General features: G+C 38.0%; 1 protein-coding gene across 1 annotated transcript in view; it reads right to left on the bottom strand.

Moving 5' to 3' along the window:
- Positions 1-7,078: 7,078 nt before the first annotated feature.
- Positions 7,079-19,358, bottom strand: part of LOC140242428 (activating signal cointegrator 1 complex subunit 3-like) — a 64,806-nt gene continuing 52,526 nt past the window's right edge. The window contains exons 27-38 of the mRNA XM_072322165.1: positions 19,141-19,261; positions 18,218-18,354; positions 17,312-17,449; positions 15,970-16,090; positions 14,901-15,033; positions 13,791-13,916; positions 12,335-12,446; positions 11,467-11,604; positions 10,778-10,833; positions 10,084-10,258; positions 8,746-8,906; positions 7,079-7,232 (exon numbers count right to left, since the gene is read on the bottom strand). Coding sequence (XP_072178266.1) covers positions 7,079-7,232; positions 8,746-8,906; positions 10,084-10,258; positions 10,778-10,833; positions 11,467-11,604; positions 12,335-12,446; positions 13,791-13,916; positions 14,901-15,033; positions 15,970-16,090; positions 17,312-17,449; positions 18,218-18,354; positions 19,141-19,261 — 1,572 coding nt within the window. The remainder of the gene's footprint in view (positions 7,233-8,745; positions 8,907-10,083; positions 10,259-10,777; positions 10,834-11,466; positions 11,605-12,334; positions 12,447-13,790; positions 13,917-14,900; positions 15,034-15,969; positions 16,091-17,311; positions 17,450-18,217; positions 18,355-19,140; positions 19,262-19,358) is intronic.

Here is a 19,358-nt window from a genome sequence, read left to right as displayed (position 1 = left end):
TTGTGGAGACGATATGAGCTCCCTTGTGGAGACTTGGTATATCATTCTTGTTCATATCTCTAAGATTTATAATGTTTTTGGTATATGTTAGTGTTGTCTTGGGTAAATTATTTGTATAGGACCCCAATTTTCTCTATCTCTTCTTTCTTCCTTTAAAATAACAACAACAATTTGTATCACGAGTTCAAGAGGAAGCCCAATAGTTCCGTATTTTCTATATCTCTTTTCTTTATACAATTGTGTTCACATGAAAATGTTGCAGATGAAAATTGAAAAAATGGGGGGTTTAAGCCCTCAGTTGGTCTCATTCAGCTGTTGATACAACTCGTTTTGGTATTTACGTCGGACAATAAATCACGCACGAATGAGGAGTTTTTTTTTTTTTTTTTTTATCACAGTGATATCATTCATAGCTTGCAAACTAACAGGGCATGATTCAAATATTTAAAAATATGTGCTTTTTCACTTGTTGGGGGACAATCTGTCTCAAAATATCCTTCGGTACCTGTATTTTAACTGTCTCTTTGTCTTTATATATATATATATATATCCGATGCACCGCATAAACATGTTATTCTAAATAGGATGGAGAATGACTAGATGTTTAATGAAAACGAACCTGTTTTAGCCGGGGTCTTAAAATTGAGGCTACCCATTTTCTTGCCGCTGATCATGCCCACTTTCCGTGACGCCAGGAGTTGATTGGTGGTAACGTCTCTCAGCATCACCCGCCAACCGACATTTCTTCTTTTTGGATAGTGGGGAGCATAAACTGTGTTCTGGACAGTGATTCGTTTGACATGTTAGAGGGGAAAACACAGAAAAAGTATATTAGGATGAATACAAAGAATGAAGGTAACAGAATGTAGGAATTCTGCCTGCTTAACACATGTACTCATACACACGCACAGACAAGTGCAAATAGAACAAGTAAGTGTAGTTTGTCGGTTTCGATTTACAATCAGACAATCAGTGATGTGGCGATGATTGGTGTTTTACATGGATCGGGGGTTTACAAAATAAGAGTACCACGACAATAACAAGGGAAATATCTGAAGTTACTGAGCTCAAAGCTGATTACTAGTATTCTCATCAGAGGACAAACTTTGAATAGTCTTATTACAGTGGACTCCCGTTATAACGTAGTCCTCGGGAGAGGCAGTTTCCTTTCGTTATAACTGAAAAAAAAAAATCGGATAATGTTGCGGTCTGAATTTTTACTTCGTTGTAACCGGAATTTCGTTATAACCGTGTTCGTTATAACGGGAGTGCACTGTATAGCACAATAGCGACAGCTTTTCGTGTAATTACTTCAAACTTGCCCCTTCGTGTTCAGGTAAAATGTCTGAATACACTGGTAATAATGTGTTACGCGTCGACCGTTGACAGCCAGAAGTCTCTATCGGTATTCATCCTTGGTTTTTGTGCTTTATTTTGTTTTGCTTTGTTTTTCTGTAGGCATTTTTCAGAATTAAAACCAATAAGAATATTGCTTGCGCGGTTGTAGAGCGGTCCAACAGAATATTGATTTACACGAGTGTTTATACAGGAACAAGAAAACTTTTCAACTCACGATTCCCTCCTGATGCTCTTTAGTTAGGATCACGTCCAACCTGTAGTCCTGATTTGGCAACACACTGGCACGATACTGCACCTCTTTCTCGTCGTCTTGGGACTCTTAGGGTGGGAAGACAAACGGGAACAACAGAGTAGATCAGGTAAGATTATGCACCTTCTTCTTTTTTAAAGTTATCATATCCCTTGATATGATCAACCCTCTGTGTGCCACATTAGTTCCCTGTGCATAGGTATTTGTGGAAAATTTATGCACATTTGACTTATTGCCACAAAAAGGATTGAAGAAACCATTACGATGGAGGTGGAAATGAGCATTTGAGTATGAAAATCGCTTCACTTGTATGAATTTGCTGAATACATTTCACATGGAAAAACAACTATAGAATGCTATTTACAATACTGTTCCTGTTGCTCTCTCTCTCAAGCTTAACATTCCTCTCGCTCCCCATCTCCCTCTCCCTCTCTCTCGCTCTCTTTTTACTTCATACTCTTGTAGGATTACACTTTATTAGATGGATTTCTTGTTCAACTCCTCTTTGAAAACTTTGAAATCGGTGTCATAGACCTATTTTGCAATGTACGGGGTTTTAGATTGGGAGTATGGATCATTTTATAGGACCAGGAAAATTCATGACTTGTTATCGACAGCAGCAAGCATATGTCGTGCCCAACACTTGACGCGGGCGTATGATACTCTACTCCAAACGATTGTACTCAACATTCTTAAGTAGCAATTGTTCTATTCTGGTCGGAGACCGCGAGACAAATAATTAGCTAGCAATCATAAATTGGTCGGCAACTGGTTGCTGACCAAAAATCTTCGTATCAAGCAGTCAAGTTCCAACTTTCTCTAAAGAACAGTACCATAGATGTCGGCGACCAATCGGCAGCCGCTTCCCTACATGTTGTTCACGACCAAATAAAAAAAAAAAAAAAAAAAACGGTCTCTAATATGTCTCCGAACGCTGACAACCAATTGCCGACTTCAGAAAAAAAAAGACCTTTCACAACCGCTGACAACCAATTTCACATGTCGTAGAATGGTCGGTATATGGCCGTCGCTTGTGTGCGATTGGTGCCTATGTGCACCTGGATAAATGATGTTCTGGAGTTCATTCTCTCCTGTAATGTCATGCATGTTGCATGTATGTACTCACCTTGTAACATCACCGGAAAATTGTTCAGAGAACCATCACACGAGCAAGGCCGTAGCTCCAGGTCAACGTGTACTTCAGGTAGCTTCTCAAGGACGTTCCATATCTGCAGTGTGTTGATTATAGGGTGTTTGTTTTCAACAGGGGTTTATCTATCTATTTATCTATTGAAACATATTTATACAGGATAAAAAAAGAACGATCAGCTAAAAGCTGTTTCACATCGAAGTCCTGTGTAAAACAATGCATTTTCCTGAACAAGGGATGCTGTAAAAGAGACAGCATCAAAAAAAAAAATAAATAATAATAATAAGAATCATTTCCAACAGATTTAGCACAAAGAGGACAAAAAAGAACTGCCGGACTAGGATACAAAGGCACAAACCGTTTAAAATTCTGAGTTTTTGGAGTATATGCTGCCCACTATTCACACCAATCAAAATCAATACACACAAGACTGAAACACGCAGTTTTCAGCAACCCCATTTATACAACACCAGGCACTCAGCCAAACCCACAGTTCACACACAGCACACTCAGTTACACACATTTACACACACGCACACACACACACATTTACACACGCACACTCACACTATAACAGACACACGCACACGCACACACCACAGACACAACACATACGCACACGCACACCCCACAGACACATCACACACGCCCACACACAATACACACTCGAGCACACACTCGCACCACATGCAGTGATACAACACAAGATCACATAGGCAAATCTACTCACACGGACAATGCACACATACATAATACACATTCTACAAACACACGCAATATACAGCAATACGACACTGGCGGTGGGCATTATACATGTACATAAACGTGTCAAAATATGCGACACAACCACCTACATTTCGATATGTAGGCCTACTGAAATACAGAGATGGAATATGGTAGGTGACTGGTAAAAAATGACAGTCCGGCAGTTCCAAATAATCATCATAACAATTAATCAATCAATCAATGAAATGAATAAAACCATACATAATGAAATATCTAAGGAATCCCCCGTGCAGGAAAAGCTCACAAAATTCAAATGAAGGAAAAGAAAAAAAAATGTATAAAAATATACACAATCAGCATTCAATATACAAATACACGACATAGGCAAAATAGATATGTAGTGGTGGCTGTACATACATTTCAAATCATTGAATAACTAAGAACTACTATTTCACGATGTATGTCTTAAAAAAAGGTACGCTTATAAAACCTTTTAAAAATCAAAAGAGTTGGTGCATTTTGCAATTCAGTGGGAAGAGAATTCCAGGCAATGGAGCCCGAGTATCTGAAATACTGTTTAAACATTTCATTATATTTGGTTTCGGTAATACTATATTTAACGAATTTGCGTTTCTTGTGTTTTGGCCATGTCTATCAAAATACATTTCTACTTCATTGCAAAGCCTGACTGGTGCTGTACCGTGAATGCAGTGATACATGAGCATACAAAGAAAATAATCCCGTCGGGTTTCCAGGCTTTGCCATTGCAATTCAGTCACGCTTATATCACCATAGCTAAACCGTTTGGAAACTACACGGGCAGCTCTATTTTGAAAGCGGCGTATAGATTCGCGATTTTTTGCGGAGCAGTTTCCGCACACAGAACAAACATAGTCAAAACATGGTTGAATGGTAGACTTGTATAGGATGTTGAGTAACCGAGTGTCAAGGGTGCTACTAAGTCGTCGTAAAAAAAAAAAAAAAAAAAAACCACTTTAAATGCTAAGCTTTTACACAGATGTTTTACATGATTATCCCAAGTCAAATGACTGCCTATATTAACTCCCAAATATTTTACACAATCGACTTGTTTAAGTCTGGTTCTATTAAGATTCACATTTAAATCCTTCATAATAGGTTTCAAACGTGAGGATACAACCATTACATTTGCTTTATCAGCATTAATTTTCAATCTGTTATTTCTATACCAGCTACATATTTCATCAATATAGGCATGAAGCCTTATTTCAACATCATTCACATTTTTCCCACAGCTGTAGATTGCAACGTCGTCAGCGTATATATTGCAGGTACCTGAATTAGCACTCTGAGTGATATCATTGATAAAGAGCAAAAAGAGTATGGGTTCAAGAACTCCACCTTGAGGTATTCCTATTGTTACTTTTCTTGGTTTTGATAGCTTTCCATTCAAACATACTGCTTGTTTCCTTCCTTTCAGGTAACTCTCAAACCAGCATAATTCAGTGCCATTAACTCCATGATATTGCAATTTCAAAAGTAATAACTCATCTGAAATCGCATCAAAACATTTAGATACATCTAGGAAACATGCTGCCACTACTTCACGAGCATTTAAAGCTTCAAGCCAGGCATCAATTACTCTGTGCAAACATGTAACAGTTGAATGATATTGTAAAAATGCTAACTGTTCAACAGTAATCAGTTCATGATGAAGTAAATACGAAATGAACTGCTTTTGGACAAATTTCTCAAGAATTTTTGCAACGTGAGAGACAACCGAGATCGGTCTGTAATTTGACAAAACTTCTTTATCTCCATTCCCTTTGTAGATAGGGGTGACACGGGCGAATTTCCAATCGTCAAATACAAATCCACTTTTAACGAAAAATTAAGAATACCAGTCAAAGTTTTAGATATATATAATGCGGCAATATTCAAAAGTTTACTATCTATATCTAATATCTAAATTACTGTCTTTGGGCAGTTCACGTAAAAATTTTAGTACATCATCCTCTTGTATATCAGAGAATCTAAATTCGTAAAGAAAGACATTTCGGGTTTTTCCAACATAATGGTGCATTATCAAAAGAATTGGAAATTTTTTGCCCAACATTAAAAAAAAAAAAAATCATTCAATTTATCAGATCTTATTTCATTATGAACACCATTAAGATACTTCGAATTACCCGTGGCTCTATGTAATTCCTTCCAAAGTTTTTTTAGGGTTGTTTTTATACGTTTCAGAAACTGATGCTAAATACGCTTTCTTTGATTTACGAATTGCATCAGTGACAATGTTTCTTTTTTTTTCCGATATTCATTCAAAGAAATAACACATGTAGCCTTACGTTTAAGGTAATCTCTCTTATACGTACATCATACCAATAATTTCTGATGTTATCCATGGATTATATCTATTCTTTATTCGAATATATTTAAATGGTGCATGTTTATCACAAATTTTCAAAAATGCATTTATCCAGTTTTACCAATTATCATCACAAATAATTTGAGATGAAAAATCTTGTTGATTTGTCAAAACATCACAATTACATATATCATTGACAAAATCATCACAATTAAATTAACTGTAATCTCTAAAACGGGCCAGTTTATGGCCTGAGTTTCTAGCTGAACACTTAACACACGTAAAAATCATGTAATGATCAGTTAGCAAGATCTCTGCAACATCAGTTATAACATGGCTCTCAGGTATTGTAGTAGGTATAAGGTCAATACACGTAGAAGAGGAGGCGGTAACGCGTGTTGGCTTGTGGACAAGCTGATGTAAAGAGAAGAGGCATTCTAATGCATGAATTTATGAGTTATTTCCACCACTATAATCAACATTAAAATCACCCAAAATAGTAAGTTACTTGTTATCCATTAATAATTTCTCAAACATATTGGTACATATTTCAAAACACTCATTACCAGCATTAGGGGGACGATAGATGCAACTTACCAATAAATTCATTTTCTAAAGCCGGAGTTGTATATTGTAATATGATTTACATGTAGTAGATAGGATTGTAAACAGAACATTGATTTAAAAGACTCCCCCTTCCCCAATATTATAGCTGATATGGTGTAAATGTTTTAGAGATAAAAGTGATTTGAATAAACCTAGTTACCCAAACCAATATTTGAAATTAACCTAAATTATACATTCATGTATAGGTAAATAGACCTACGTCTTCAAATCTGAACCAACTCTTGGTGTGCAGTCAAGATATTATGTGTAATTCTTTCTAGATATTATCGTCTCGATGTAACTGTGATTGCTGGTTCTAACTAACCTCTAAATAGCATTGTTAGAACGGGTGGAATCTACAGGCATTCAATCGATTGTGCCTCTTCATTAAATCACCTCTTCGCGTATCTTGCATTGCGTCATTGTCTTTGTCACTTTATCTGAAAATTAACTGAGTCTTTATATTTGATTATTCTTTAGCATGTTTAATCAATTTTAATGTTTTTTCAATGTCTTTTATTTACTTAGTCCTTAATACACAGATAGGTCAATAGGTAGGCAGGAATGAGTAAATGCCATCACACTCCCCCGAAATTCAGCACAACGGCAATTTAATACACGTATTGCATAGTAATTCCTACTGCTTTACCTCCTCTATCTGATTCTGGTGAAGCTTTCCGTCTAGCATGGCGTGGAGGGCGCTCTTGTCACCCCTGCACACCGAAATCAGTTCTTTCAAGCTCTCAATCTCTTTGCCGAAGATTTCATCCACCAATGTGCCACTGCCGCTACTGATTAAAAAAAAAAAAAAAAAAAAGTTTGTCCAACGGAATACACGCAATATTCTTTTTTAATTCAATCCAATTTATTTCCATCAACTAAATGTAATACATAATACAAAACATGCATTAACTTCTCAGATCATGTTACTTGAGCAATCAGAAAAAAAAAATAAACAGAAGTCATGGAATATGATACAAAATATATTTGGGGATAATCATATAATCACAAAAATTTTCCATTTTATGGACAATAAATAAATGAAATGAAATGAAATGAAAATGAGAAAACAATGCACACTTTGCACTTGGCATCACGTGACTGCGACTATGAACTTGTCTGCTGGACTGCAATTCAACACTGACATAAAGGCTAGGGAATATGTACTCAAATTGGCAACTTGAGAATGTGACTGTGTCAATGTTCGTGTGTACAAAAGCAGTATTTGGTGTATGAAGACCGCATTGATAGAAACGCGAGACAGGACAATTCATCTGGCATTAAAAAAAAAAAAAAAAAAAAAAAAAAACAGCTATGATATATACCAGTGGTCTCTAAAAATAAATAATGTTGCCTCCCACTTGCACTCGTAGGTAAAATATGTAATCTTGAAATAGTCTCATGAACTGGTCCTGGTGGTCCAGATCGATCCGGTTCTCGCTTTTACAAAGTTTTTGCTAAACAATTATACCCATGCGATCGACAGATGATCTGATGCAAATGCAGAACATGGGCTTCTCTTTTTATTTCAAATTACAACTGAAGTGCGACCACGGTAGGTCTGTATTATTTCAAGGAAATGTGCAGAAAGAAAGTCACGAAATCAGAAGCATCAAGAAAGACGGGAAAAAATAACCCGTTCCATACGGGAACCTGGTGGCCTGTGTATGAAAGGACAAGTTCACCTTCATAGACATGTGGGTTGAGTGAATGCAGCAATATTAGTAGAACACATCAATGAGAGTTGAGCAAAATCGGACAATCCGTTAAAGAGTTATGAATTTCTGAAGTTTCTGCTTAGTCACGGCTGGATAAAAAGACTTCTATAGCTTGTGATGTCACATGAGTACAACGATATAAAGAAAGAATAAAGAAAATTCAACATATTTCCATTTTTCTCGCACAACAAAAGAACACTCGACTTCTCTCTTTCAGAAGGCAGGGGGAATAATATTACCCTTAACATACGTCAGTAGCAAGTAGAAGAAATGTGCACTTTATCAAAAAAGTAAAGTTTTGTGAAATTCTCTTTTTATTTTCCTTATAGTTGTACGCATGTGACATCATACACAGTGACTGTAGTAGTCTTCTCTTCCAGCAGTGACAGCGCAGATACTTCAAATATTCGTAACTTTTGAACGGATTGTCAAATTTTCTTCAAACTTTCACTGATGTGTTCTACTAATGTTGTTGCATTCTCTCAATCCTTATGTATAAGAAAGTGGACTTGTCCTTTAAGTCCATACCAATATAGGGTTTTCGGGATTCAGTGTGAAACGGGGTAATAATAGAGGTAATCTTCACCTTTGACTTACGAACGACGAAATCAAGGTTGGCTGAACATGGGGTAAGGTGAGAAGAGAATTCTCGCTACTCCACTGGGCCTGGACGACAGCTTGGGTGAGGTACATAACATTCATGGCTGTCTGATACCACTTCCACATGTTTGCGATTTCTACCAATACCTAGGTGAGTGAAAAATAGAAATATTGGACATACTTGTTCATTGTCATTATGTTAACTATTGAGTATTAACCTCGAACTTTTAAAGCGTGTCAAATAATTATGAGCTGTTTATCATATCATGCAGGGCTTTTTTTTTGTGTGTGTGTGTGTCCTTTAAGCACTAAACGTAAATTAGTGCTGCATTGCGTTTACAGTTATTTTTTGGTCTCGAGGGAACCATACTGCTTGAGTCGAAGATGAGTGCAACACGCTCAAGGCCCATTATAGTGAAGGCTCTGTCCCTACAATTGTTGCAAGAAACAGAGATTTCGGTGGAATCAAACCAACCAGCAGCAGGTAAGCCCAAGCTTGACCAGCACTCTATATTTTAACACTAACAGCAGCGCAGCGTGTTGTCTCTGAAGCAATAGCACGAAATACAGGCCTATCTCACTGCACTAGGGGAGACTTCGACACGGCTGCTGCGATTCGTTCGACCATGGACCTACGTAGGTCCATGGTTCGACTTTGTGGAAGACCAAGAGATGACCTGCACTCTCACAAAGAAGGTGACTTCAGGGCAATGTGGCAAGTTATTCGAGTGGAAGTCGCGAAGACGTTGCCGCGACGTCTCCGACAAGTCTCCTAAGTCGCGTAGACGTCTCCGTGCAGATTCCGGTAGGTCGCCATTGGGTCTCCGCAAGGACTCGGAGACTTTGTAGGGACGTTTCCGAGACCAGCTGGAGACTGGAAAAAGTCTCGGTGCGGGGGGGGGGGGGGGGGGATCGAACATGTTCGGTGCTCTCGCGACTCCCCAGAAAGTAGGTTAATCTCCGGGAGACGCTGCGAAGACGTCGCAGAGACGTCTCCGCGACGACTCCGTGACTAGTGAGACTAGTGACTAGTTTGTAATTCGGTTTGTACCAATTAACACCTGTACGACAGTTTCAACGAAGGCGGACGTGGCGGATGCGACAGAATGATATTATGCAACAGCAACACACCCATTAATTCATTCTATTCTCGACCCCCGCTATTTGTTTTCCTCCCCACCTGTACGCCATTCCTCCTGAAAGAATTATATACTACTCGAGGAGGTAGCCTACTACATGAAACCAAGGAGCTTTTAAGATTGAAGCTCTTTGATGAAACGGTGTAGAACAGGTTATGGAAAAATTTGGTCGTATTACTGAGTACCTTAAGAATCCTGTCAGTATATTCCAGCACATTCCTCGTGTCCGACTCGTAATCCGTGCACGGGAGGGTCACCCGACCAATGTGCGCCTGAAGGAGGAGGTTAGCCTTGGTGTGGGGACTTGTGAAGTCCGCATATGGCGCGTCGATTGGGTAACGCACCTTCCCAGACAATGTCCTCATGTTGAACATTGAAGTCAATGAAAACTCCGTTAAGACGATGAAATAAATGCATGACAATACAGAAAACAGCTGTAACATGACAAACACTCAAAACTGACGAAGGAGTACATTATTTTTTTTTATTGAACTTGATAGAGTAAAAGATAAACTTGATGTACTGTATATGCTTTCAGAGTTTTTCGATTAAACTATTGATGCATCAGGTAACAACTCCTGACATCTTGAATATCCAGGATATCATAATTTATAATAACCATAGTGTTTGGTATTCCAGGATTACACGTCAATTATGTACTCGGGACCCTCTAACCTGCTCAACAGCATTTCAAACCTTTCTGGCGGATTGCCCTCCCCACCCCTCATCACTCTGTAATGTGAGCGCTCCACATAGTAAAGTAGTAAAGGAAACGGTTTAATTAAAAGTCATATAGAAGGTCGGCATATCATGAACTTAACTTAGCTAAGCGGTCTTGGAATCGATAAAACAAGTCCAAGGTAAGTTTGTTGTTATTACCTGTTTATATTCTCCTCGTCATATCTCACCGGCATCACGGCGAACTCGACTGCATTCTGCACAGGAGACACGGATAAAGTTTACTTATGTCAACTAATGTCCATCTGATTCGATGTCATCATGACACTAGTTGTATACCACTAAAGGGTAGAGGTCTATATTGCAACAAATACTTATTGTGTTCTACACCACTATTAGGAAAGGTCTGTTTAGGATAGAAATTCCACATCGACCAAAAATTCGACAAATGAAGTAGGTTGCAAGACATTGTATGCGTGGGGAAAAAAATGTATTACGGTCACCTCCTCATAAAATTCACTCGGGGTTTGTTCAAAAAAAGGGGGAAAGATTCTCACATGATTTAACTGATCAGGATATTTTGCTCTAATTGCAAATTCTTAGCTTGGCAAGGTGGCTCGAACCTTCCAAAACTTTGACTATTAAGCCCTGAACAAATTACATTATGTGGACACTCTCATGATTATGCATGCATAAAGGTTAACGATATAAGTAGTCAGTAAATTACGTAGTACGCGCGTGTTTATTGCACTTTTTCCTACTTCCCTTTCTCTTTCGAGGGAACTTTACCGACAAGACGCTCCAGAGAAAGAGAGAGAGGGGGAGAGGAGGGGAGGAGGGGAGACAGAAGGACAGACAGACAGAGAGCAACAACCAAATTCAATATTTACCGAGATGATGGTGAGAATGTCCTGGATGGAACTGTCTGGTTTGAGGCGATCTCTGACCATCTTGACGGTGTCATGATGTACGTGATTCTGAGACGCAATCCGGCCGAGGGGCAGCGCAGAGACAGAGCGATCCTCATCCTAAAGAATTCAGAAAGAAAGAAAGAAAAGTGTTGTAATATAGATATGGTTTTGCAGAGGAGATTACTCTACTTCAGTGGAACAAAAGGAAGAAATATGAACCACTGTGATGTCAGCTTAAAGGGATGGTACAGTATTGGTGGAGATGAGAAATGGGCTTTTAAATTTTCGCGAGATACCAAGAAAACACTTATGAAATAGTACAGAGCATACCATTTTAAGAGAATTCAAAGTTTATTTGATGAAAATTGGGTTTGGGATGACTGAAACATCCAAAACCAAAGTAAAACAAAGCGATCGTAAAAAAAAGTAGGACCCGCACTTTTATTAGAATCGCTCTGTTTTGGATATCTCAGTCATTTCAAAACCAATTTTCACCAAATAAACATTGAATTCCTCATGGAATTACATGCTCTTTCATATTTCATAAGAGATTTCTCATTATCTCACCAAAAAAGTAAGAAACTTGCAATTAGGTCTCAACCCAAAATATATGGTCCCTTTAATGTACATTAAGATGATTCGTGCAGGGCAAAAGAAGCCTAATCTATAGACAGAGTCGTGCTCTGTTATACTTGATAACAAAATTTATAAAAGTTTGTGAAATTTGATTTGATGTCTGAGTTACTTTTTACACTTGGGAGGATTTTTTCTGTGAGCTTTCATGATTTTTTACTGACTAGTAAGTCTCCCTGAAGAACATATTAACGATATCATTCAATTAGGGTACCCTGTGTCGTCTGATGCATTGAGTGTTGGACAAATCCGCCAGCGTGGACTCCATCACGTCATACAGGAATTTCTTCAAAGCTCTCTCACTTCTCCCGGGCAAGCCATAGTAGCTATATAATTGTATGAAGAAACGAACACACGGACATATACAGCGTAAAAGCTATACAAAAAATGAATAGATTTATATCAAAGCCACCATTTTCCACTTGCAAATGGAAAAGAAAACCCAGCGTGCTTCAAATTAGTACTAAAATATGAGTTAGGAATAGAAACAACCAACGCAAAAATGTTTATCAGTGTAATCAATGAAAAGTATTGTTGAATAGATTTTTTTAAAAAATGAAACATGAACAATAGTTTTATTAACATCTTTTCTAGAATACACCGTCTGCTGTTAAGGTTTATTGAGATGATTATTAGTGATATCTCTTTCTATTTTTGTTTCAATCTGTTTCTTTTAGTTTATCATATTCCTTTAGGATTTTAAAACTAGTTTACTTGCAATGTTCTTTTCCCAATTGTGCTTTTTATGCAACGGTCTTATATGCTTACAACATTTGGTCTTTATACGGTGTTCATTGTTACCGTTTTTCCTACTGAATCCTACTGAATCCTACTGAATCCGTTTTTACTACTGAATCCTTTTATTGGGGCCTGATTTACAACAGAAACCTTGTAAGGTTTCTGTTGTAAATCAGGCCCCTCGGTCCTAAATCAGATTACCCTGTGAATTTTTAAAGAAGACCGAAAATGATAAATGAATAAAATTATGATATCAAAGAAGTTGTCCCTATCCTCACATTCCCAATAACCATTCTGGCTCGCAAATATCGTCAATTTATTAGCCTGAAAATGTTATACATAATCTTATAAGATGGCCCCAACACAAACATTCAACTCACCTATTGCCCTCGCACAGTACTCACTCACATCTTCTTTTTCCCTCTAAAGCATACTATTCTAATGTAGAACACACACACACACAAAAACCCTGTACTTTTTGTGAGAGGCAAACCTGAGTTATATTTCCCAATGAGGCCATCAGCCCAGTCAAGCTATGCTTATGCTGACGGTCTCCTGCTTCCTTATTGAATCAAAATGTACTGCCTTATTTGTATTATAATGCAACTATAATGTTTTACAAAGATTTTTGTTATGCATGTGGTATAAACTGCACTTTCGTTTTGCTCCTTTGTCATTTGGTTATGTTTTGTTTAAATTTGACACATTGATGCAATTCTGTATTTTTTATTTGATTTGATTTGAGAAGCAAAATAGATACGAACGAACTAAGTACAGTAGTCCAAACAAATTGATTTTTACAGTTTTCTGACCACGTTATACTACATACTCCACACGCTACAATGATCGTTGCTGATGAGAAATCAGTAAGGAACAATTATTATGTGTAACGGTTTTGTAGCTAAGATCCGATCCTTCATGTAAATTATTACCTCGGGTTTGCCGTCAGTCTCGTGTAGAAGAAAGTCGTCTTCAATAAGTTCTCGAAATCTTGCTCGGTCGTGATATTGCCTGACACAACTTCTGCGTTCACATACTCAGGTAATGTTCTATCTGGCCTGCAATACATCAGAGAGTATGGGAAAGATGAATACACAGATAACATGAATCGCATTAATATCATTAAGAAGTACAAAACACTAAATACAGGTCACTCATGACTCCTAGCGTTTATGACTGCCTATAAGACTAATAGAGGTGTTAGTATTCAATATTTTGAATTTTGCAAAATGTCATCATAACGTATACTTATCCCCCGGCCGCCTTTGACAACAGGACAAAATGTATGTAAAATAGCACATATTTTTTTTTTTTTTTTTTTTTTTTTTTTGGGGGGGGGGGGGGTTTCCTTGATATTTCTTGATTTCATTCAAATCATTTATAAATCAACCCAATCTGGGTGTAACATGAACAAAAACGGTACAAATGCAACTCAAAACACAAACAAATCAATTTGTCGATTTATACTGCAAATAATCTCTCTTCAACATAGATAACGCGATTATAAATCAACCCTACTAAACAATTTCTTCACGAGAAAGTTTTGACATGTAACAAACCTATATCCTGTATAGAACACTAAATACATAAGCTCTCTCCCTCATTCACACACACACACACACACATACAACCATGCACACACACTAAATACCAAAATGATTAATCATTAAGAGCCTGAAGATACCATTGAAGAATAATCGGCTTTCGTCGCATGTAATGCAAAGACAGAATCAATATCAGTGAAAATTAACCTTCATAATAATTCTTTTCAGAACAGCTTGGTCTAAGTTCTCAAATGATTGTATTTATGACAGTCTTTACCCCTTGTCTTTTCATCTTTTGTATCGATTTACACAGAAGTTTAAGTCTGAAAAGGTATTAACGACTTTATTTTTTTTGTTTTTGTTTCAATAGAGCTTTGTGTCTAAATTTGAGTTTTATGATTGAATTTCTTGTTTACATCACCATCGTTAATTCCGTTTTATCTTTGTAATTTGAAAGAGAGTGTGTGATGGGGTGTAAGGGCCTCGTTAGTTACCTACCGAGACTCTATGGTAACCGGAGCCCGCAAAGCCTTGTGGTAGAAGTCTCTTTTGGTGTTCTGGACCATGACCAGAGCTGTACCACGACTGTCTTTCTTGTAGCGTCCCGCACGGCCGATCATTTGCAGCAGGTCTGCGAATGAAAAGTCAAAATTTGCCCTATACATTGTTTGAGTTGTATCAAATGGATACAGCGCCTATTACACGTCACCAGTCGACTAGGCATCGTAACGTAACTGCAATTAGCTTTATGTGATCTACAAATATAACAAATATTGTATGGGCCAATTTAATGTTAACATCAACATTATTATATACCCCTCATCAAAACCTCCCCGCGCAAGGCGTAAGGATAGACCAATAAAATTTATAAAATTTGAAATCGAAATTTATTTTTTTTTTTCCTCGAAATAAAGTTAAAGTTTCATATCAGTGAAGTGGTATACAGTATGTGTGACACGAAAATCGAACATTAACGACCGAGCAGGTATGGGAGGGGATATCCTCCTATCACATAAGGGGGCTTTTGTATTCTTCCTGTTGAAATAAAACGATCTGGTGCACAATTTGGGTGAAATACATTTGGATGATTTCAATCCAAAAAAGAAAAAAAAACCTACACGATATGTTGATCAATAAGTTTGGTTATATGTTTAGATTGCTCAACAACAAAAACAAAATAGATTATTTCATTGTTGCGTGAGTTACACACAGACACACACACACACAGACACACACACACATGTTTAAGAGGACCCTGTTCGCCGGCGAAAGTATTCGTTCGCTCCCATCGCTCCTACTTTCATGTGCCATATAGGTACGGACATGATGTTCGCACTGTAGGTAACAATGATAGAAAAAAAAAAACACTCAATAGATCTAAAATAATTAATGATATTGAAGAGACGATTTGAAATGTTTTGTTTTGTCCTTTCTTCATTATGCTGAACAAGTAAGAACAACGACAATATAGTACAACCCCTCGAGACGTATCATCGCCACTGCTCTTGATATCATCGACATTTTGTGATCCCAGTGATGGATAATTCTCCACTAATGCCCTGCATACCAGTGACAGGCATGTCCACGTATCTCTGGGTCCGGGCGTCGTATTGTTCGGTTCCCTTGACGATTACCAGACGAGCTCGAAGATCGGAAGACCACGCCAGGCTCTTGGTTGCCACTATCACCTATTCACAGCAAAATTTTGTGGAAATTAGATTTTTAAAAATGGCCCAGATTACAAACATGATTGACGTGCTCTCAAATTTCCATCTGTAAAGATACTGGTTGTGCACTGAATTCAATTGATTTTGCCAACAATACCACTACGCCCTCAAAAAAGAACAACAACCTACGCAATCAAAGCGCTGCATTGACACGGTAATATTTCAATCCTTCCGTTGCATTATGAGTCTACAGTGTAACACAATATTATGTAACTTTGTGCAATCGTGAAAAAGAAGGAAAAAGAAGCGTAACATTTTGACATCTGTTGCAGCTTACACACTGTGAGGTATACAAAGAATGATTGTCTCTGTTACTCCAATATATCGTAAATTAAAACTTGCCACAAAGCACTGTTCTATAAGGTTGATAATCCGATTCTTAAATTTAGTCATTGGCCATAAATATACAGTAGTCACTTTCATGATCCAAGTGAGCTGACTCGGAGATTTAAGAATTATCGATATTCATATTCTTGTATCTTGCGTTTAAGTTTAATATATGAAGCCTTGGGGAAATTTGAATAATATGATTTAAGAATAGATCGAATCATCGTTTGAGCTAAATTGGATACATGTTAGAAAATATTTTGAAGGTCATAAAAATAGGTAAGTCATCCAACACTTAAAGCCGTTTGGCAGGACTTTAGAAATTACGGTTATAATGTTTATGACTGCAACCCCTTCGTTTTCGCTTTGTGAAGATTCCTCTTTTATTAAGTAAACACGGAAACATTGTCCTACCCTTAATATAAAGGAATGAACTTGTTTATTTTATTCATAAGGCGATATAATTACATTCTCATGAAGGAGATATAGATTTGGAAAAAGGCAAACTTACGGATGTTTCGCAGGAAAGAAACAACAAAAAAGTACATTGGTATTTTCACCAAAGCATGGTAGGAGTAAAGGCATAGCAACGAACAACTGATTAACATTAAAAGGCACGTTGGATGGCGTACCGTTTTTCTTGGGTATACGTGATTGCTTAAAACATTTTGCGATTCTGCTTACATTTGTACGACTCGGCAAGTTCACTTTTATCATATGCATGGAGCATCATTTACTCCTTGCCCTTCAGTCTGTTTTGCAAATTTTAAAAAGTGAAACAAAATCAAATGATGGGAAGTTCAAACAAATCCAATCAAATAAATTCTGCAAACAACCTTCTAAAGTAATCTATACCTTGAGGTGCTTGTCACGATACAGCTTCTCTACAGTCCGTCTGTCACTCCACGAAAGGCCCGGATGGTGCACGCCTACACCATAAGACACCGCCAGTTGAAGGTTTTGATTGGACACACTGGCTGCCATGTCATCAACCTATAAGAAATAATCGACACATATACGCTGACAGATATACACTGTGAACAGTAAATTTGCGCGAACGCGAGTTGTTTACGACGGCGTCGCAACTCGTCAGACTAATTGTTGCTTGCTTATACCATTTATTACTTCCTTAGTATGAATTTAAAAAATACACATACACTGCCAACCCCAACTCCAAATACAGCCCCCCGGAAAAGAAAAAACTTCAAGTTACAAGACGATCAGTAAAATTTAGGTAGGACATAAGAACCGCCGCGCCGCCCCGATGAAGTAGTTGTCCAAATATGAGTGCCAAGTTTAATATTCCAAGCCAAACTGACCACGCAGGCATCGGAACAACCCCTGAGATTTCTTTATGTCTCATCGATTATAAACCACCGCACATTAGAATCAAGGAAACTGGTAACCAGACTAACGCCTGGTCTCAGTTATGAATCAATAAGTTTGTAGTATGTTTGCTGCATGAAGCGCTTCCGTGAACCCATCTCCCCGGTATAGAACCCCCATGCTGTTTTCCAGTTTACTGAATTAGATGAGCAGCCTTGTAGTATCATAATTATAAAAATGGTAAGAAAACCGATACAATGCTAGGAGCCTCAGTTGGTATGCAACATTTCAGGCACCAGCAGCCGACACACAAACACATACACACGTAATTATACAGAAATAAAAACAACATCAAAGAAATGAGTGCTGAGAATAACGCAGTTCGTTGTATCAGATATTTGTCCACCGAGTATGCTTATACATGTACCACCTTACCTCTTCTCTCTTCAAGCGGCACCACATTTGTGGATTCTCCTCGTGGCGGAGAAATGCGACCAGCTCGAAGGCGGTGGCTGTTGCCTGTTTCCTGGATGATACGAACACCAGTACGCCCTTCTTCGTGGTCTTGATCGCTGCGTGGAAGGTGGAACTCAATCGTTAATGGTGTAGGCCCTATAATGCTAACATTTTGCCCCCCCCCCAATATTTCTTAAAAGTAAAACCACTTATCGCATTGATGCCTCTAGTTACACCAGCCTTGTTCTTTTGTACTTGGGCCTTCATGTTTCTTGGTTTTATGTAATAAATAGAAGATGAATTGAGTGAAAAAACACTACTTGTGTATAGGCCTACGGTGTCAGCCTAGAGGCATAAGATAGAAGATTGGGGTCCGTAGATGTCAAAATCCTGTTCAGTCTGAACCATTCCATGCATTCTTTGGGAGTTGTCCTCGGGAATACACACACACACACTAAATTATATAATATATATAAATATGTATATAATCATGTTGTACCATTATTGTTGTACTATTTGGACTCTGCAACCTTTATAGACATGACTAAAATCATAACCTAATTTCCCATTGCCCATTCATTATGATTCAGCTTCTTTGTGATTGCATGTGTGAACGTGTGTGCGCGTGAATGTGTGTGTGGGCCTGCGTGTCTGTACTTACACTCTAAGAAAAAAGAAAATAGATTCAATTTTGCACCTTTACGTGTGCAACTTTGCACCTTCCAGACCAGTGTCGATCTTTAAAGAGGCAGTTTTGCATCTTTCTGGTCTGAAAGTTGCACCCGTAAAGGTGCTCCCAGAGTGAAACTGGTAGAGGTGCAGAGTTGATCCTACCTGTCTTTCTCAATAATACACGTGTGTGTGTGTGTGTTTGAATGTGTCAGTTCTATTTCTCCACCTACCGTTGTACACAGGTTTGTTCATCGCTGCCGTTCGGATGTGGCAGAATTTCCCGGAGAAATTTGTCACTTTGAGTTCCAGCTTCACAGGTCGGTGCACGGACTGGAAGTTGAAGAGGTGATCCTTGGCGAATATCAAAACAAATTAACCTTATCATGATCACGGCATGAACATCAACTATTTTGTTGCAGTACACTCCCGATTACTTAAATTACAAATA

This window comes from Diadema setosum, chromosome 19 (genome assembly GCF_964275005.1).
Source record: "Diadema setosum chromosome 19, eeDiaSeto1, whole genome shotgun sequence".
Classification (NCBI taxonomy): Eukaryota; Metazoa; Echinodermata; class Echinoidea; order Diadematoida; family Diadematidae; genus Diadema; species Diadema setosum.
This window is presented reverse-complemented; position numbering and strand designations above follow the sequence as displayed.